The 22,290-nt window shown below is 39.2% G+C and overlaps 1 protein-coding gene across 5 annotated transcripts in view; it reads left to right on the forward strand.

Moving 5' to 3' along the window:
- Positions 1-3,715: 3,715 nt before the first annotated feature.
- The window catches only part of LOC124789556 (N-acetyltransferase 9), an 87,227-nt gene continuing 68,652 nt past the window's right edge, over positions 3,716-22,290 (forward strand). The window contains exon 1 of one of the 5 annotated variants that reach the window (XM_047256956.1): positions 3,716-3,783. In XM_047256956.1, the coding sequence (XP_047112912.1) occupies positions 3,758-3,783 (26 nt within the window). In that variant the 5' untranslated portion in view covers positions 3,716-3,757. Of the gene's footprint in view, positions 3,784-4,060; positions 4,242-4,267; positions 4,287-4,508; positions 4,551-22,290 lie in introns of those variants that run through there. The other 4 variants (XM_047256955.1, XM_047256958.1, XM_047256960.1 and 1 more) reach the window with 4 other exon arrangements.

Genomic DNA, 22,290 nt, shown 5'->3' on the forward strand with positions numbered 1-22,290 from the left:
TCTTGCTATAAAGTCCTCTCTTATCTTTAACCAGATATTCTTCGTAGTTTGCTCTTCATTCACAATATAAGGGACAGTCATATAAAAACGAGACATTGAAAAAAGTACATTAAGTAAACTGTTTATTATTTCAAAAGTAATCGCCAGAACTGCTAATACGCTTAGCCCACTGTGTGACAAGATTGTCAATACCTTCATCAAAAAATGATGTGGTTTCCTACAGAGTACGGAAACATGATTCTACCCATGCACGCAGCTCTTCGTCTTAAGCAAACCGATGGTCACGAATGTATTTCTTCACTGCTCCAAGAATATGTACATCGCATGGCGAGAGATCGAGACTGTATGGAGGATGTGTAAAGGCAGGCCAGTGCAACTTCTTCAGCGGACTCAAACAACCTTGGCAACATGTGGGCAGGCCAACATTTTCCAAGATTGTTTCGGCTGCAGAAATAAGCATTAACACCCCCGCAAGGAACACAAGAACAACTGTCGTCTGGGCAAGACGAGTAAATCAGCAGTAGAAGATCTTGCACTCGTACTAGGGAACCACCAAATTAGTTTCTCCAACATACGTGGGAGCAATTCCACTTTCTTCAGGCAATCGTTTAGTCAAGTGGTGGGCAGGAAATCGCGTATATGTTAGAAATCACAGTGACTGAGAAGTCACAGATATCACAGTAGCAACTTTATAGAATCTAACTGCGATTTTAGTCACAGTTAGCAGTCGCAAGTAGTATTTCACATTCAAAGACGTGAGCCATCTATTGGTCGAATTTAGCACTGCTTTTTGCGATTTCAGTGACAAGTCGCAACCACAGTCTAACATAACAGTCGCGACACTTCGCCTCGATTTTGTTGCCTTCAGCGCCAGCAGTGCTCCAAGCGGCCGGTAGGTTGAACTGTGAGTTCGGCGCGATCGTGAAAGCGAATAGTGATTGTTTATTTTGATTTATACAATGGCTTTTACCATCGGGAGCGTTTGTAGCGCAATAAATTGCAGCAGCAATAGGAAGAAGACACCACAGCTGTCTTTTTTAGGTTTCCTAAGGATCCTGAGAGGTATATACCATCATGTTACTAAACTGTATCGTCACGATTCATTTGCAAATGTATGTGTATAAATCATGAATGTTTCGTTTTAGGAGGAAAAAAATGGCTAGTTAATAGCAGACGAGAAGACCTTATGAAGAAAGACCCAGTTTACTTGTATAATAATATTAGGTTTTGTTCGCTACATTTCGAACAAAACCAGGTCATGAACGCAGACAATAACAAACTCGTGTGGAATGCAGTATCCGCACTGTTTGACGTTCCAAATAAGCCACCTCAACTGACGATGAAGAAGAAACTGCCACAAAGATTCGACAGTCAATCAAAAGCTGTAAAATAGTCCTATGACACAGAAGCAGCTAGTTCAACTCTCCATTTATTAGTGCCAGATTCGTGAGAATCATCAACACAAGACCTGCTTTGATGATGAAGTGGTTAGGTTAAGTGCAGCTGTTCGTGTCTTACAAAAGCGTGTGAAGTGTCAGAATGTGCAGATCGCTAGACTTCGAGCGAAACTATTATGGGACAAGGAAAGTGCCTACAGACAGATTGTTTGAAAATTATTCAAATATTTGGTTTTTTGTGAAATGTAATGTAATCAGGTCATTATGTTTTCAGCATATTTCTCCCACTATTTGTCAGTTGCTTGTCCCACTTAGAATAATATAAAGATGAAGGTCGTGGAAACAAGTGACACTGACAAACACAGTAGACCTACAGAACGATAAACGAGCTGTCCATAGCTTTTGCATGTAGAGGTACATGTCTGTGCTTCTTACATGTGAATCTGTGTGTTTATATTCTTTTGATATCAACGTGGTAAGCTGCAATTCTGTACAATGTCACAAGTGTTTCTTCACGAATGTGTTGTAACTTGCCACTCTATTCATGGTTTTTGTCCATACTTGCGCTTATTTTAGAATCATTTTTAGAAACATATATGCCTTCTGGTACTACACAAACTCTTGGAGGCAAGAAACTAACTCGAATATTTCGGAAATTACGTAGGAAATGGATGCAAACAAACATTATGCTTACGACGCGTCTGACGTTCACCTTACCTGCCGCTCTGAGCGCTAGTGTCGCTCCATCTGTCAAACGGCAACAACTTTTACAGCAGTGAGTGTCGCGACTGTTATATTAGACTGTGTCGCAACTAAGAGTCGCAAGTAGCACATAAAAAGCGCCGTTAACAGTGGCATCTGTTGGCCAAAGTTCGTACTACGACCATCTCTGCGGTACGCTATGGAGTCCAACTGCGATTTCCATGACAAGTCGCAACTAACAAGGGGAGGCCGCCAATTGTGAAATTCAGATTCGATTCATACTGCGCATAATAAAAGCTCATGGCCAGAGGTGTAATGTGGCAAAGCACCAAGATGCACTTCTCAGCTGTTGTCGAGAAAATCGACAGTTAAAAGAAACTGTTGCAGTGAAATACTCTCTACGATTAGTAGTGTTCTACAGCATGGTGGTGCAGCGGTAAGCGCTCGGGTTCGTAATCTGAAGGTCGCCGGATCGAATCTCGCTCCATGCAACTTTCTTTTTAGTATTTGTTTTTTGAAATATATATATATATATAATTCCCGGCAATCAGTTGCAACAATTATGCATATAATAAGTTGTTGAAAGTCGTTTGTCGTGGAAAAACTGGCGACTTCGAACATCATCATGTTTTCCGCAAACAAAGTTGTATTTCACAAATGTTATTAATTGTCCTCATAATGTTAACCACGTATAGTTAACGGAAGACGTAGAAACGAATACGTATAGCGTAAGTCAAACGTTCGAATTAGAATAGAAACCCCACGAACACAAACTTGCAGTGCCAGGTATGAAATATAAACTCCGTTACTCGCTCGTTACACTTGAAGGACAGATGTTGAATGGGCCGAAACGAACCGCCCCATAACAGCGTAGTTGCCTGCTAACTTCGAAAGAAGGTAGATGCGTTCCCTAGCGCAACTTATAACATCGTCGAAAATCAGTGCGGACGGGACAGCTTTGGTACACCCTGTTAAACAAACGGAAAAATGGAGGCGGTACAATTGGAGAGCGATCCGCCTTCACAAGCAATTCATTAATAGTTTATATATATATATATTTGAATTGCAAAAAACTAATAATAAAAAAAATATTGCACGGCGCGAGATTCGATCCGGCGACCTTTGGATTACGAACTCCAGTGCTTACTGCTGCGCTATGAGGCTGCGGAAGTTCTTTAATTGTAGAGAGTATTTCACCGCAACGGTTTCTTTTAACTGTCGATTTTCTCGACAACGGTTGAGAAGTGCATCTTGGTGCTTTGCCACATTACACCTCTGGCCATGAGCTTTTATTATGCGCAGTATGAATCGAATCTGAATTTCACAATTGGCGGCCTCCCCTTGTAAGAGTCGCAAGTAGCAAATAAAAAGCGCCGTTAACAGTGCCATCTGTGGGTCAAAGTTCGTACTACGCCCATCTCTGCGATACACTATTGAGTCCAACTGCGATTTCCGTGACAAGTCGCAACAAATCACAGTTAAGAATAACAGATACTGAAAAGTAGCATTCACAGAAATCACTGATATCGGAAAATCGCAGTTTAGCCCATCACTACAATCGTTTGATGACGTCACGAACCGACCACTTCGTGGATACATTTAAACATACCGGCTGGCTGGACTTGTTTAAGGCACCAGAACACAAAGTGTCATGCTAAATGCCTCGAAAAAGTTTAATATCAATGTATTGCTTTTTTATTTTGTAAATCTATGAATGTTTTGACTGTGTACTGTAGGTATTTTATGTTATTAAGTACTTGAAATGATACGTTGTTCTTTACTATTATTGTAGGCTCTAAATGTAGATATTTTCTAGATCTTTTTACGGTATTATAGAGATAATTCCAAAGGAAATTAGGGTAAAACCAAAATCGTAGGTGGCAACATTAGAAACAGGTTCTAACATCCTTGGTTGTGGCTCGTGCATAGTTAGGTCTTGTTTACCAAGAGCTTTGAAAAATGTATACGAATTGTATCCAACCATCAAATTGTCCAAACAGAAAACAAGGACTTAGTATCCAAATATGTTATTGAGTTGTGCCACGGAATTATCCGCTTACGAATAATGAAGATAAATGCTAATACAAAAATTATTGGGAAAAATGTTATTTTAGTGCCATACAGGGCAGAACATGTACCAAAGTAATTGTATAGATTTACAGAGGTTTGATAATACCGTAGCCTACGGTAGATAATTTTCAGTGTTCGTATTGTTTAATGAATGATGAGTACACAATGTTTGGTTCCAAACAGCCTTCTAAACACATTAAAAAATTAAATAATCGATCCCGAAGTTCATGCAGTTTCTGTGGCAATAACTTATTTTGCTTGAAATACATTTTCGACTGTAAATTTTCATCGGTTATTTTCTTTTATTTGTTTATTGACCGGAAGTACCATTAAATTACTCTAGTTCATAATATAACGTTCCTGTGTTCTACACTGAGACATGTAATACTTAATTGTACAGAAATATTGACATGTTTTGAACTACAAAAATTTAATCTTGGGCTACGCTACATATCACTATGTCATTAACATCCACAAAATTTCAGAGATAGGATTGTTTGCTATGTTAGATGAGTACACTTAAACTGAACTAAGTATTATAATTGGGGCTTAGATTGTGTATACCTATATAGGTATAGTGAAAATGGGAACTATGTTTTAGAATCTGTTGTATACTAGATCTGTAACTCTGGTGTACCAGAGGTAGAGGTTAGGGTGGAAGTTTTTACTGTTTGGTTGTCAGCTGGTGAAGCCAGTGAATGTGACATGACAAAAAGCTAGTTTTGTCAAACGAAGTTTGTTGTGACAGAATGATCAGCAATGTAATCCATGGCACTGGTTATGTTGGAAGTTGATACAAGGGATCTTCAAAGAGTGAGACACATTATTATGGCAGGCCAAGTAACTTTTATTGAATGCTGTGCCACACTTCAAAGTGGCAGATGCAGGAGACACTACTTTTAAACATAGTCACCAAGCCTCTGTGAACAATGGTCTAATGCTCTACCAGTTGCTTAGTTCCTTGATGATAGAAATCTGCTCCTTGGGCATGGAGCCATTTCAGAACTGTTGTGTGAATGTCCTCATCATTGGAAAAATCTGGGATTACTGTGAACCAGTTCCTTGATTGTCTGGATACCTGTTATTTGCACTGTAGCAGAACTGTCTTTGCAGGAAACCAAGGGCATGTACTCTTCTGACCTTGCGCCTGACATATATTCTTCTGACATTGCACCTCTTATTGTTATCAGTGGTCTTAATGGACAACATGCATTAACTTAGTTTTTGAAGGCCCTCAAAGTGGGGTTGTGAGTTGGTGATGGCAACAAATGTATCATGACACTCTTTTTCTTTTTGTCTACATTCTTCCTTATCATAATTACATTAATGTTCCTAATGGGAACCTCTGGGATGTGACATTTTAAAGATTTTAATATGTTTGAAGGTTTTAATTAACCTTTCAAAAACTCCTATTGCTTTGAAACTCCTGGTACTTTGTTGGCTTGTACTTTGCAAATATTTTCTTGTTAGGTATGTCCTCCAGTAGTTGTTTCATGGGACATCTCTGCCTTGTTAACCACATCGTCGATAGGCTATGTTGGTGAGGTACTGTGTTTTAACTAATCCCCCAAGTATTGTGCTGTATTGTATATTTATCGGCCCTGTTGTCTACAAGAGCAGTTTATTCAAAAGACATTAGACAAGTCAGATGTTAGATGCATGCAGGCGAAAATGATTTCTAGGCATATATATTTAAAATTACAAAGAATGTACTTCATACACTGAAATAACATGTCAAACATTTAAATACTATTCAGTGGAGTATAAGTGGTGATGCTGTAAACATGATGTTAAAGCTTTTCTAAAGATTTTGATCTCAGTATTTTATTATTATTATTATTATTATTATTATTATTATTATTTTGGAAGTTTGTTATGAAATTTTTAACTCCCCATTGGAAAGTAGAGGATGAAAAGGAAATACTTCCTGTCCCCTGACCTGTGTTTCTGGGTGAATTTGCTGTAACTCTCTCGTTTTCCTAAACCTTGCCAGTCCTTTTCCTTCATCCTTATTACTTCCCCTTCAATCCTTTTGCTAGAAGAAGGAAACAGGCTTGAAAAACTATCATATTTCCTTAACATTTTATGTTGCGTTTTCTGCTGCTGTTGCTAGGTGAGTAGATTTTTTTATCTGTCTAAATGTGTTACACTATATGAGGCGATACAGATTGATTGGGGGGGGGGGGGGAGTTAATGCAAAGAGCCGTTACTTTATTAAGCTCAAAACTAGCACAAGGGGAAAAGATAAAATAATATGATTATTTTGCAGATATAATCTTCAACAGAGTTGCCCGGGGACTGTCTTCACAACAGACTTGTGACACTTCGGATTAGTTTCCTTATTTAGTGCCAGTTTATGGTTTAAAATATTTTAAAACAAGTGCTTCAGATTTTAGTCATTGTTTGATAATCTTGCTGCATTTAAATAGAGAAAGTTGACAGTGAGACAAGAAAATGTGTGCTATATGCAGCATTTAGTTATGGAGCAGTTCATAACATAAAGCGGGCCGACAGAAGTGTCCGATCCCATGCATAGGCTTTGACCCGTGACGTTTGGTTTGTGAGTGTGGCGTGTTTTTGATGTTGTTGTGTTGTGGTTTCTTGTGCCCTCTGGTGTTATTTTTAAGGCTTTCGTTTGTATGGTGTAATGAGCTCAGTTTGGTCTTGCTCATTATACAGAATTGTTCGAGTGTTGGCTGTGTTTGTAGTGGAATTCGTTTCAGTGAGTTAACGATTTAGTGGTTTTGTGTGAAGGTTAATTTAGTGTTGTTCGCTGTAGGTTGGTAATTTTAGTAAATTAATCAGTTGTTGTTTTTGTTCAGGAATGGATATGAAGGATAAAATTAATAGCCTGTGTCTGCGGGAAATGATGGGAAACACAGCTTTGGAACTTTTAAAGTTTTTACAGCTTTTTGGTTTAATTGCCGAGATCGTGAAGAGCTCTATTTGTGGGAAAGAAATGAAGTTGGCTAAAGTTCCGGCATCTCGGACCAGCTACGGTTATATGTGGTGCTGTTGAAGGGATGACATTTGGCATTCCATACGGTGTGGTTTCTGGTTCGAGAAGTCTAAGTTGGGCATGCGTGAGATTGTCCTGGTGACTTATTATTTTTGTTATAGATCCCCACACAGTTTTTGCACGCATGAGACTGGTGTGAGAAAGAGGAGTGTGTTTGATTGGTTTTCTTTTTGCCGTGAAGTGTGCTCTGAGTTTATTAAGTACAGGGGTACGTTGGGGGGCATACGGTTGTTGTGGAGGTGGACGAGTCGCAGTTTGGTAAAAGGAAGTATGAGAGGTGTAAGTCTGTGGTTGGTGTCTGGGTGTCGGGGGGGGGGGGGGGGTGTTCTGAATGTGTTTTTAGGGTTGTGGAAGGGAGGTCTAAGGCGGAATTAGTGGGGTTAATTGAGGACTACATAGAACTGTGGTCCATAGTAGTTTCAGATGCATTTTCTTCATAGAGGGGGTTGGGTGGGATGGGATTCAATCATTTAGTCGTTAACCATAGCTTGCAGTTCAAAAATTATGAGACAGGGGCTTGCACAAATGCAATAGAGGGGATGTTGGGGGCTGTTAAGTCAGTTCTTTGGAGGGGGAAGAAGTGCTCTTCCAACCTTCAGTCTCATTTAGATGAGTACTGTTGTCAGAAGAGTGTCCCTGAGGGCTATTGTGTTTTTCGTTTTTTTTTTAAGGGCTGTTAGTAAAATGTATAGGCCAAAAGTGGTTAGTTAGGGTGGTTTGGGTGGGTGGGTGGTTTATTTTGTGTTAGTGTGTTTGTGAGGAGGGGGGGGGGGGAGAGTATGTTGGTTTGTGTTTTAGTTGTGGAGGATCTATTTTGTTGAAGTTTTTGTTGAGTTGTAGTGTGTGATTGAAATTTTTTTATGTTGCATTTGGTTTTTGTTAGTGGTTATTTTATTTTGGGGTGAGAGGGGAGGTTGGATTGGTTGGGGGGGGGGGTGAGGTGTGGGTGAGTCGGGTCTTTCTTTTGGTTGAGTATTTTTACGTTGGTTTGTGTGTGTGTGAGAGAGAGAGAGAGAGAGAGAGAGAGAGAGAGAGAGAGAGAGATTGTGGTGGCCAACCTAGTTTGTGGCGCCGGAACTTTTTTGTGGTAAGTTTTTATTTTTTTGTTTTTATTGTATGTGTTGTGTGTTGGGGTCGAGGGAAGTGTTTTATTGCAATATGTGGCTGTGAATGTTGTTATGGTATCGGGAGATGTTTTTGAGCTATATAGGTCAAGGGAAGTGTTTGGTCCTAATTTATGGGATCGGGAGCTGCTGTTGAGCTGTATAGGTCAAGGGAAGTGTCCGATTCCAGATGATATTGTGTTTATTGGAATTTAGGGAGTTTTGTAACGTCATTTTTTTTTGTCATTTTGCGTGGTTTTGTATGGAGATGGGTGTCTAAATTTGTTTGTATTTAGTTTGTCCCCACCCAAAACCCCGCCAATTTTTGCACTTCTCCCGTTAGTGTCATTAGGCTTTTTGTGTAACGTGCGTATGTTTGTTTTTCTGTGTATTTTTGTCTTTATAATGTGTTCATAACGACTTTATACGCGCCATATTGGAATCGTGGTTTATGGTTGTTTCCGCCATATTTGTGACGTCATGGGTCAAAGCAGACGGGCGGGATCGGACGCTTCCGTATTTCCCATAAAGTGAACAATAGTTAAATCTACTGAATAACAATGTAAATATGTTAAATAATTTTAGGTTACTCTTATAGACAGGAAATGAGGAAGTTGGCAGGAATGATTTGGGGAAAACCCCAAGGACAGCTGTACCAGACAGCTGTTGTAGGTACTCATTATGAAAACAATATGTCTTGTTTCATGGTAATACCATCCAGAATTTATTCGTGCTTCGGTATACCTGCAGAGAAAAAGGACTTCTCCAAGAAAAATTTAAACATAATGTGGGTTTCAACATTACCCACTAGAAATTCTGGTGAACAGCAAATAAGAACATGTTTCCCCCACCTGTGGAAGTCAAATATTTGTTTCAGGAAATTTCATGTAGTGTGTCCCTTTGCAACCTTTGCATTAAAGGAGACCAGTTGGCACCACATAGGGGCATAGTCCCCACCAGCTCGCCAAAGGATAACTCCGAAAGTCAGCACGTTTTCTTTCTTTTGTGTATCCTTATCAACAGCTCAACACTTTTCCATGAGTGGTCTCCTTTGATCCATAGGTATTTACGTAATCGAATATTTAAAGTAGATGACTGTCAGTTTACAAATTTTTAATCATTATTTTTTAACTGTCGGAGAAAAAAAAAATCAAAATGTTCAGGTGGGGAAGCAATAGAATATATTGAAAAGTCATTCCATAAATATTTGAGTGAATAGAAGTTGTACAAGCAGTTCTCAAAACCTAAATCTCACATAGTTAATAAAGTTCTAAGCTGAATTATGAACAGTTGATGCATCACACATGCCATTAATGACCAGGCTTGTTAAATTTTTATTTATTTTATTTTTGTCAGATTTTGTGTGACCACAATCTTTAGTTTTTTTAATTTTTTATGTGACCCAAAGTGACTGAACAAAGAATGGTCACTAGAAAGAAATAAAGGAAATGTTTATTGCGCAAAAGTGAGTACTGAGAGTAAAGCATTTTGCATTCTGTCCCTGAATTCACAGCACATCTATTTGATGATAAAGGTCTTCATAAATGATTTATCATGAACTAAAAAGAATAGTAATGTGTGTGCACAATTTAAAAAAAAAATTACAAAACTCTTCAGTACTTATTCCTAAAACTTTCAATGGCTCCGAAAGATGCAGTGTGCTGAACAGACCCCTATCCTATGGAGCTTATCTTGATGCCATTAGGTAAGATATTCATGCATTGGACCTAAGCTCCATGGAATATGGATGGACTGAGCAGTCATGGATCGGGATGCTTCTGAAGAGTCCAGCCATGTCATGTCCAACATCAGGATGGAGGAGGGTGCTACCCACTATCACATAATTTGATCAATTGTATGTATTGTATCAAGGCTCACATGTCTACATAAGGTATAAAACTTATGTTGTCATTGTGTGTAGTGCATCTGTACACATACATACTCTGGAAGCCATCATACGGTGCGTGGCAGGGGGTACTTTCCATCATTACTAGTCATTTTCTTTCCTGTTCCACTCACAAGTAGGGTGAGGGAAAGACGTATATAAGCATCTGTATGCGCCATAATATGAGGGTTGGAAATTAAATACTGGCAACTATTTATTCACAACCGATACAAAAGTGTTACATGTTTGCACCTGTTACTATCCTTCAAAGTAATCACCAGCGTTTTGTAGTACCCGTTGCCAGTGATGTGGAAGGCGTAGTATACCGTAAGTGGAGCCTGTTCTGTTGATGGTGCGGATGGAGCGGTCTAAAGTTATGGTGATTCTTGTGTACGACTGTGATGGTGTTATCCTGACGCATTACGTTCTTCCACAGAAGACCATCAGTGCATAGGATTACTGTTCCTTTTTGGAGCATCACCTGTGATCAGCTTTGCGAAAGAAGCGGCGACACTTTCTGCACAACCCATCCCATAATTTTGCATCCTTCTGAATCTGCTTAGTGTATTCATCTCTTGGTCTCCCTCTACGATTTTTACCCTCCACGCTGCCCTCCAATACTAAATTGGTGATCCCTTCATGCCTCAGAACATGTCCTACCAACCGATCCCTTCTTCTGGTCAAGTTGTGCCACAAACTTCTCTTCTCCCCAATCCTATTCAATACTTCCTCATTAGTTATGTGATCTACCCATCTAATCTTCAGCATTCTTCTGTAGCACCACATTTCGAAAGCTTCTATTCTCTTCTTGTCCAAACTATCTATCGTCCATGTTTCACTTCCATACATGGCTACACTCCATACGAATACTTTCAGAAATGACTTCCTGACACTTAAATCTATACTCGATGTTAACAAATTTCTCTTCTTCAGAAACGCTTTCCTTGCCATTGCCAGCCTACATTTTATATCCTCTCTACTTCGACCATCATCAGTTATTTTGCTCCCCAAATAGCAAAACTCCTTTACTACTTTAAGTGCCTCATTTCCTAATCTAATTCCCTCAGCATCACCCGACTTAATTAGACTACATTCCATTATCCTTGTTTTGCTTTTGTTGATGTTCATCTTATATCCTCCTTTCAAGACACTGTCCATTCCATTCAACTGCTCTTCCAAGTCCTTTGCTGTCTCTGACAGAATTACAATGTCATCGGCGAACCTCAAAGTTTTTATTTCTTCTCCATGAATTTTAATACCTACTCCGAATTTTTCTTTTGTTTCCTTTACTGCTTGCTCAATATACAGATTGAACAACATCGGGGAGAGGCTACAACCCTGTCTTACTCCCTTCCCAACCACTGCTTCCCTTTCATGTCCCTCGACTCTTATAACTGCCATCTGGTTTCTGTACAAATTGTAAATAGCCTTTCGCTCCCTGTATTTTACCCCTGCCACCTTTAGAATTTGAAAGAGAGTATTCCAGTCAACATTGTCAAAAGCTTTCTCTAAGTCTACAAATGCTAGAAACGTAGGTTTGCCTTTCCTTAATCTTTCTTCTAAGATAAGTCGTAAGGTCAGTATTGCCTCACGTGTTCCAGTGTTTCTACGGAATCCAAACTGATCTTCCCCGAGGTTGGCTTCTACTAGTTTTTCCATTCGTCTGTAAAGAATTCGTGTTAGTATTTTGCAGCTGCGACTTATTAAGCTGATAGTTCGGTAATTTTCACATCTGTCAACACCTGCTTTCTTTGGGATTGGAATTATTATATTCTTCTTGAAGTCTGAGGGTATTTCGCCTGTTTCATACATCTTGCTCACCAGATGGTAGAGTTTTGTCAGGACTGGCTCTCCCAGAGCCGTCAGTAGTTCCAATGGAATATTGTCTACTCCGGGAGCCTTGTTTCGACTCAGGTCTTTCAGTGCTCTGTCAAACTCTTCACGCAGTATCATATCTCCCATTTCATCTTCATCTACATCCTCTTCCATTTCCATAATATTGTCCTCAAGTACATCGCCCTTGTATAGACCCTCTATAGACTCCTTCCACTTTCTGCTTTCCCTTCTTTGCTTAGAACTGGGTTTCCATCTGAGCTCTTGATATTCATACAAGTCGTTCTCTTATCTCCAAAGGCCTCTTTAATTTTCCTGTAGGCGGTATCTATCTTACCCTAGTGAGATAGGCCTCTACATCCTTACATTTGTCCTCTAGCCATCCCTGCTTAGCCATTTTGCACTTCCTGTCGATCTCATTTTTGAGACGTTTGTATTCCTTTTTGCCTGTTTCACTTACTGCATTTTTATATTTTCTCCTTTCATCAATTAAATTCAATATTTCTTCTGTTACCCAAGGATTTCTACTAGCCCTAGTCTTTTTACCTACTTGATCCTCTGCTGCCTTCACTACTTCATCCCTCAAAGCTACCCATTCTTCTTCTACTGTATTTATTTCCCCCATTCCTGTCAATTGCTCCCTTATGCTCTCCCTGAATCTCTGTACAACCTCTGGTTCTTTTAGTTTATCCAGGTCCCATCTCCTTAAATTCCCACCTTTTTGCAGTTTCTTCAGTTTTAATCTACAGGTCATAACCAATAGATTGTGGTCAGAGTCCACATCTGCCCCTGGAAATGTCTTACAATTTAAAACCTGGTTCCTAAATCTCTGTCTTACCATTATATAATCTATCTGATACCTTTTAGTATCTCCAGGGTTCTTCCATGTATACAACCTTCTTTCATGATTCTTAAACCAAGTGTTAGTTATGATTATGTTGTGCTCTGTGCAAAATTCGACCAGGTGGCTTCCTCTTTCATTTCTGTCCCCCAATCCATATTCACCTACTACGTTTCCTTCTCTCCCTTTTCCTACACTCGAATTCCAGTCACCCAAGATTATTAAATTTTCGTCTCTCTTCACAATCTGAATAATTTCTTTTGTTTCATCATACATTTCTTCAATTTCTTCGTCATCTGCAGAGCTAGTTGGCATATAAACTTGTACTACTGTAGTAGGCGTGGGCTTCGTATCTATCTTGGCCACAATAATGCGTTCACTATACTGTTTGTAGTAGCTTACCCGCATTCCTATTTTCCTATTCATTATTAAACCTACTCCTGCATTACCCCTATTTGATTTTGTGTTTATAACCCTGTAGTCACCTGACCAGAAGTCTTGTTCCTCCTGCCACCGAACTTCACTAATTCCCACTATATCTAACTTCAACCTATCCATTTCCCTTTTCAAATTTTCTAACCTACCTGCCCGATTAAGGGATCTGACATTCCACGCTCCGATCCGTAGAACGCCAGTTTTCTTTCTCCTGATAACGACATCCTCTTGAGTAGTCCCCACCCGGAGATCCGAATGGGGGACTATTTTACCTCCGGAATATTTTACCCAAGAGGACGCCATCATCATGTAATCATACAGTAAAGCTGCATGCCCTCGGGAAAAATTACGGCTGTAGTTTCCCCTTGCTTTCAGCCGTTCGCAGTACCAGCACAGCAAGGCCGTTTTGGTTATTGTTACAAGGCCAGATCAGTCAATCATCCAGACTGTTGCCCTTGCAACTACTGAAAAGGCTGCTGCCCCTCTTCAGGAACCACACGTTTGTCTGGCCTCTCAACAGATACCCCTCCGTTGTGGTTGCACCTACGGTACGGCTATCTGTATCGCTGAGGCACGCAAGCCTCCCCACCAACGGCAAGGTCCATGGTTCATGGGGGGGATGACTATAATATGCGGCTTTATACAGAAATAAATCATGTATGCAGTATTGACATCTTCAATTTTTTGGTCCTGTCCTCCTCAGTTGCGCGTAATACTACGGTATGTTGATGATTTTCACTTATGGACCGTCTGACAGCAACTGAATAAAACACAATTTTAGTGCCATACGCGTTTCGCCTTTATTTTCTGCAAGGCATCATCAGTGGCAGGTTGCGTAGACAGTTTCTTACATATTACGCTCCTGTTGCATTTTTGGTCTTGTTCTTCTTCCTATGAGCGCCAATTTGCTGTTTTTTCTGCATTCCACAGCACTATGCACTGAACGCTTGTTTTAATGCAATGTAAGAAACTGTCTACGCAACCTGCCACTGATGATGCCTTGCAGAAAATAAAGGCGAAACGCGTATGGCACTAAAATTGTGTTTTATTCAGTTGCTGTCAGACGGTCCATAAGTGAAAATCATCATCATACCATGTATGCAGTCTTTAACTAAATACTTCCTTATTTTGATTAGGTCAACAACAAAGTTATAATGTACTGTGTTATAGTCTCCAACTGTGGGCAACATGGCATGAGTGAATTACCACCATATATAATAGAAGGGGCACACTTTTGAATAAAAGATACTCTTTGTGCAAAATGCAACCCTGTGTGATTTCAAAGAAACTATGGAAAGTAAACAGTGTAAAGTGCATATGGCAAACAATTTTGTGATCATAAAAGTAGCTGTATTGAACTTGTTCCCAGTATTAGATTTTGTCAACTTCATTCATCATGTCACCATTATAAAGCAGTGGAATGTCACTCATAATAGTACTGAGTGTGACAATCTGAATGTACTGTTACTTCATTGCAGAAGATAAGTGTTTTGTAGCTGTATGTATCTGAGTGGTGTGTGTTCTGCCGGACATGTTTGACAGAAGCCACCATTCAGATATATGTTGTTGTTGTGGTCTTCAGTCCTGAGACTGGTTTGATGCAGCTCTCCATGCTACTCTATCCTGTGCAAGCTCGTTCATCTCCCAGTACCTACTGCAACCTACATCCTTCTGAATCTGCTTAGTGTATTCATCTCTTGGTCTCCCTCTACGATTTTTACTCTCCACGCTGCCCTCCAATGCTAAATTTGTGATCCCTTGATGCCTCAGGACATGTCCTACCAACCGATCCCTCCTTCTAGTCAAGTTGTGCCACAAACTTCTCTTCTCCCCAATCCTATTCAATAACTCCTCATTAGTTACGTGATCTACTCACCTAATCTTCAACATTCCTCTGTAGCACCACATTTCGAAAGCTTCTATTCTCTTCTTGTCCAAACTATTTATTGTCCATGTTTCACTTCCATACATGGCTACACTCCATACAAATACTTTCAGAAAAGACTTCCTGATACTTAAATCTATACTCGATGTTAACAAATTTCTCTTCTTCAGAAACGCTTTCCTTGCCATTGCCAGTCTACATTTTATATCCTCTCTACTTCGACCATCACAAGTTATTTTGCTCCCCAAATAGCAAAACTCCTTTACTACTTTAAGTGTCTCATTTCCTAATCTAATTCCCTCAGCATCACCCGACTTAATTTGACTACATTCCATTATCCTCGTTTTGCTTTTGTTGATGTTCATCTTATATCCTCCTTTCAAGACACTGTCCATTCCATTCAACTGCTCTTCCAATCCTTTGCTGTCTCTGACAGAATTACAATGTCATCAGCGAACCTCAAAGTTTTTATTTCTTCTCCATGGATTTTAATACCTACTCCAAATTTTTCTTTTGTTTCCTTTACTGCTTGCTCAATATACAGATTGAATAACATCGGGGAGAGGCTACAACCCTGTCTCACTCCCTTCCCAACCACTGCTTCCCTTTCATGCCCCTCGACTCTTGTAACTGCCAACTGGTTTCTGTACAAATTGTAAATAGCCTTTCGCTCCCTGTATTTTACCCCTGCCACCTTTAGAATTTGAAAGAGAGTATTCCAGTCAACATTGTCAAAAGCTTTCTCTAAGTCTTGTTCCCCCTGCCACCGAACTTCACTAATTCCCACTATATTTAAGTTTAACCTATCCATTTCCCTTTTTAAATTTTCTAACCTACCTGCCCGATTAAGGGATCTGACATTCCATGCTCCGATCCATAGAATGCCAGTTTTCTTTCTCCTGATAACGACATCCTCTTGAGTAGTCCCCGCCTGGAGATCCGAATGGGGGACTATTTTACCTCCGGAATATTTTACCCAAGAGGACGCCATCATCATTTTACCGTACAGTACATTACAGTACAGTACAGATATATACATTTCTGAAAAAAGATATATTTATTTCAGTGTGAATGCACAAATATCTTCAGAACTCCTACAGGATTTCTGATTAATAAGTTTAATGGACGAGGGACATTGCAGTGCAGTGGGAAAGATGTTCAAAAGTTGCTTTGTGTGTATGCTGGAAACAAGAAAACTCTTTTGTGGTGTCCAGTATTGTTTAGGAAGTTATCATTCCATTCTGAATCCCATCCAAACAGGATAATGCTCACAGTGTAGCATCTCTCCAGCAAGTCTGTAGATAAGAAAGTTCTTCAGTAATCAAATAATAGCACAGGAAAATATTGAAAGTGTTTCAGTGATGAGCTATATGTCTTACTTCACATTACTCTGTAGTATTTCCAGTTTGGAAGAAGTATTGCCAGCCGCGGTGGCCGAGCGGTTCTAGGCGCTTCAGTCTGGAACGGCGCGACTGTTATGGTTGCAGGTTCGAATCCTGGCTCGGGTGTGGATGTGTGTGATGTCCTTAGGCTAGTTAGGTTTAAGTAGTTCTACGTTCTAGTGGACTGATGATCTCAGATGTTAAGTCCCATAGTGCTCAGAGCCATTTGAAACATTTGAAGAAGTATTATTTCATGCAGATGTTGAACTCTCTTTTCCTTTTTGTGTACAGGTAATAGTTTTTCCACCATTTCATAGATTTAAACTAGAAGTTTCACAGACCCCAGTGTATGAGAATACAATTTGGGATGTGGAATTCAACTGCATTTGATTATAAAATATCCTCCACAGCTGCATAATAGTGAGGTACCAATGATTTGTGCTGCCAGATTTGTATGCTTTTAAAATTTGATCACCTGTGGAATCAGATTTGCTCACGAAGTGGTGGCAGGAGAACACCCATATTAATTAAGTTTGCAAGCTTTTGGAGCCAGTGGCTCCTTTCTCTGGCAGAAGGGTTGAAGGGGAAGGAAGAAGGATAAAGGAAAAGGACGGGTGAGGTTTAGAAAAAAGGTAGTGTTCGGAAATGTTGCCCAGAACCATATGTCAAGGGAAACTTAACTGGATGGGATGAGAAGGAGAGACTGAATGTTGAAAACTGCACTCTGCTGGTCCTTGGTTCTCGCCACCCACCTGGCATTAATTTACATTAATTTCTTCAGTCTCAGCAATTCTTTACCATAACTGAGTAACTTTCTTTCTTCACTCCCTCATAGTTTTCTACATCTTACAGTCTCTGACATGTCGAATTTTCACTCTACCCCCACCGTTTTCCAGCTCTATCACATACAGTGCACTTACTGTTTTGTTTTTATTAACTTGTGCTTGATGTTTAGGCAGTAATCTCTGTCTTGTGTATTACCCCATCTTAAGCTCTCAGAGTTTCGAATTACATCCTGTGCAGTTCCCAACAATCAGTCTTTCCTTCTCACCCTGTTGGTAGGTCTTGCCTGAGCCAAGGTGCTAGGTAATTTGGCTGAACTCTACCCTTTTTCTTAAAACTCACAGTCCTTTCTTTTCCTAAACCTCACCAGTCCTTTTCTGTTACCCCTCCTCCTTCCCCTTCAACCCTTCTGCCAGTAGGAGGAGCCTCTTGCTCCAAAAGCTTGCAAACTTTAAGACCTCAGTACTTCTTATATGTGTTTTCTCCTGCCATCACTTGGTAAGTAGATTTTTCATCAATCCAATTATAACATATAGTCTAGGTAATTTTGGAGCTACATGTTATTTGATCAGTTATAAATCATTTGAAAAAGAGAAGCCTTACTATATATTTATTGTCTCTAAAGAAAAGGGTTTCCAAAATGAAACTACACTCAAATAAAAATTGAAGTAATGTCTTCCTGTCAAAAGATGTAAGTATGAGATAATGTGACACAGAATTAACTTTTCATGCAAAGGTTTGTCATCTGGCAAAGAGAGGAAACTATTGAAGGACACAGGACTGTTTGTTAACTAAGGAAAAAGTACTCAAAATCTCAAGTAAATAGAGACACAAAACAGCATAGGATGAGAAAGAAATTAACATTATTGTATGCAAAATTTATGAGTACAGTAAGCTCATGTTTGGTTCATACAAAATTGTTACAAGACAATAAATTTTTACTTCTGCACTGTTTTGTCTATCAATGAATAGTCTACTCATACAAGACTAAGTCTTCCTATCTACAGCTATATTTTGTAAACCACTGTGAAGTGCATGGAAGAGGGTATGTCCCATTGTACCAATTATTAGGGTTTTTTTTTTTCCAGTCCATTCACATATGGGGCACAGGAAAAACAATTGTTTAAATGTCTCCAAGCATGTTGTGCTTAATCCAACCTTGTCCTCATGATCCGTACAGCAGCTACACGAGAGGGCTTGTAGTATATTTCCAGAGTCATCATTTAAAGCTAGTTCTTGAAACTTCATCTTGTGGCAATACATTTTTATCAAATCGTCTTGGGCAATCATTTGCCCCAGTTATTAAACTCTCTGAGCTTGTCATCACTCACTCAACAGTTATTGTCTTGTAGTAGCTACTTGTGGCTACATGGATAATAGTACTACCCTTACAACTTTGTGCTTCTGGTTGTGACACCACTAGTTTGTACTCCATTTTCATTTTAAGCCTTGTTTACTTTCCTAATTTGCTGTGCTTGTTTCAGCCTCATAAGGGTTAGGTCCCACATCATACACATCTGCTGCTCTCCATGTTTATTAAGAGTGTTAACTACAGTTTAATTTCTACTTTTTTCACTTACAGTACTATCGAAAGAGTTACTTTTTTCTCAGGCAAGTTTTATCAGAATGCGACCTCAAATTATATTTTAGAACACATGCGTCACTCAGAAATGTATCTTTTTCTTTAATGAAATACCACTTACTTAAAAACTCTCTTTTATATGCTTCACTACCAAATACACACTGCAGTCATAATGGTACTATGTAAAATTTCATCATCAGTGGATTGTTCTGGAATGAACCAGTAGCTCTCTTTGTTGAAGGATCACAATTTTATTGCTTCAGTGAAATCAGACTCCCTGTTGTTAATATTATTCCATTGCCTAATTTAAAATGGCATTTACTGCTGCCTGTATATTTGTGAAAGTAGAACAAGCAGATGGTTCTGATGCAGTACTATGATCGTGTGTAGTGAAGTGAGGCATGTTAAATACTGTGTACTCAGCTGACATTACTTTTGTAAGTCATTATGCTCGTATCAAATGTGGTTATGGATCATATATGTGAACTACAAAATATAGTAAATTCTGTATAAATATGAAAGATGAAAATCTATTGGTGAAGATCATGAGCTAAACAAAGGAAAGTGGGCAAATAAAGACTCACTGTATGGTTGAGGTTTTGAGTGGTAGACAGGCACATAAAGAAGATTGATCTTAGGCTAATCTTTCTAACAATGTCTCTCTTCAAAGTTAGCAAACAATTATGAATAGGTGAGGAGTAAAAGGGAGAGAGAACAGTGGTGTGGTGAAGAGAGATCCAAGTGAGGGAGGAGCAAGGGATCAGTATAAGTCTAAGGCACCATGGAGCTTATTCTATTGTAGGCAGCTGAACTTCTATACTTTCTGCAGATGATACCAGTGTCATACTAAATCCCAGTAGAGAGAAAGCTACAAAGAGTTAGTAGATGATTTTTCCATAGAATTATTAAGTGTTTCTCTCAAAATAGACTCTCCCTGAAATCTGAAAAATACTACATTCAATTCTGTACAACAAATGGTCATGCCAGCAATTGATGTAGCACATGAGCAAGTGTCAGTAAGTAGGATAGACTGCTCCAAATTTGTGGGTGTACACATTGATGAATACTTGAACTGGAAGGAGCATATTATTGAGCTTTTCAAACAATTAAGTTCATCTACTTTGCTCATCGTATAATTGTGAATCTTGGAAAGAAACGTATCAACCTCCTGACATATTTAGCATATTTCCTCTCAGTAATGTCAAACGGAATAATTTTATGGGGTAAAGAAAGTATTGATTAGACGAAAGTGAGCAGTAAGAATCATATGTGGTGTTCACCCACAAATGTCATGTAGGCACCTCTTAAAGGATCTAGACACTATAACTGCGGCATCACAGTACGTATTTTTGCTTATGAAGTTTGCCATATATAATCATTGCAATTGGAGAATAACAGTGATGTACATACCTGAAACACTAGACGTGAAATTGACCTTTATTACCCATTGTTAAAGCATTCAATGGCTCAGAGAGGAGTTCAGTGTGCAGCAATACAATTTTTTTATCATTTGTCCAATAAAATAAAATGTCTGACAGGTAGTGAAGCAAGTTGTAAATCTAATTGAAAATCATTTTTCCTAGACAGCTTTTATTCCATTGATGAATTTATACTTAGAAACTGGCTACCAGTAAACACAAATCATGTATACATATCCTGTAAAGTGACTTGTTCCACATCATTTCAGTAAATAATTATTCAAATAATCTGTGGAACACGTAACAAAGTGACTATACTACATGATGAAAAAGGAGGTGTGAATTAAAGAGGGAGAAATCAGTGTGAAATAGAGGAAGGGAATGATATCAAAGATAACAGTGAGTGTGCAAGTTAATAGAGGAATGAATCACACTAAGGAGAAGTGTGGTGAACAGTTGAGGAGGGAGGAGGGGGACACGTTATGCCACCAAGTGATTTACTTTGATTTTGGCCACAGTTGGGCAGTGGCTACTTCTTTGGGTGAAAATCTGGTTTAAAAGTATTGTATTGTACAATCAAAAACAATTTTCTGATAACAGTGTTTAGGAAGAAATTTGAGAATAATGCTGGGAGAAGTTTATAAAGCAGACAGTGTTAATCAAATTGTGACTCTTTCTTAATCATCATTTTAAAACAATTCATGTCTTGTTTTCTCTTAAGACAAATAAGGACAAAATTGAAAGTGAGTATAAGGGGTGGATAACTCCTGTGATTAAAGTATATTGTATTAGGAAGAGAACAACCTGCAGTCAAGTTTCGAAACTCCATTACCATCAGTATGTTAAATCCCCCAGGCTGTATTTAAAAAAAGCAAAACAACTAAAATAAAACAAGAAAATCTAAGAATATGGCAAAAACTATTAGGAACATTATAAAACAAGAAACTATCAAAAATAGTGACCCAGGTGAATCAGAGTTCCTGTAACATAGCTCTGGCAGAAACGGTGACACTTTCAAAATCTTTGGCCAATAAATTCAATGATTACTTCCTCACAGTGCCAACAAACACTGCATCTAACCATAAACAACCACATACAGATGCTGTGCACCAATGAGATGCATAGCTGTTGAGGTGGAACAGTCAGCAGACAACCTCTGGGAAACATGCGACACTCAGTTGTATAAGGATTGAAGTTGTATATGGCTTATGGGCAGAAAGGGTGGACTGCTGATGGGTACTAACACCCAATCCAACAACAGGTCTCATGTAGCCAGTCCTGATTCAAAAGAATTCCCTCCAAAAGTTTTGTTTATAGTAACAGAATGCATGCTGGAAATTAGAATATGTTTTTAACAGTGGAAAGGAAAGAGTGCAGCTTTGAGAGTTTCACTTTCTATATTCAGAAAGGCATAGACGTTATTGCTGGGTCACGTGGAATTAGCCGAGCAGTCTAAGGCGCTGCAGTCATGGACCGTGCGGCTGGTCCCGGCAGAGGTTCGAGTCCTCCCTCAGGCATGGGTGTATGTGTTTGTCCTTAGGATAATTTAGGTTAAGTAGTGTGTAAGCTTAGGGACTGATGACTGTAGCAGTTAAGTCCCATAAGATTTCACACACATTTGAACATTTTTTTGGTATTGCTAGCACTTGAAAATCACTTAAGCAATAGTGTAATGGGGACACTATTGGAAGAAACTTCTGGTTCCCAAATAGTTAAGAACTTCCAGAAAGCTCAATGCTTTGGGTAATATACCATCGAAACAAACTACACAGCACCTCGAATTACAGCAAAGGTATCGTTACATGCAGGGATGTGGTGTACATTCCTAAGGAGAAACTGAAAGATGAGTGGGCTGCAGACAGGGTAGTCAAAGTGCAAAACATCATGAAGAGGGTGGATGGGGGATCTTGTAAAATCCGACTCCTTGATCCTGATGTTTAAAAGCACAAAACTTC

Source organism: Schistocerca piceifrons, chromosome 3 (genome assembly GCF_021461385.2).
Source record: "Schistocerca piceifrons isolate TAMUIC-IGC-003096 chromosome 3, iqSchPice1.1, whole genome shotgun sequence".
Lineage (NCBI taxonomy): Eukaryota > Metazoa > Arthropoda > Insecta > Orthoptera > Acrididae > Schistocerca > Schistocerca piceifrons.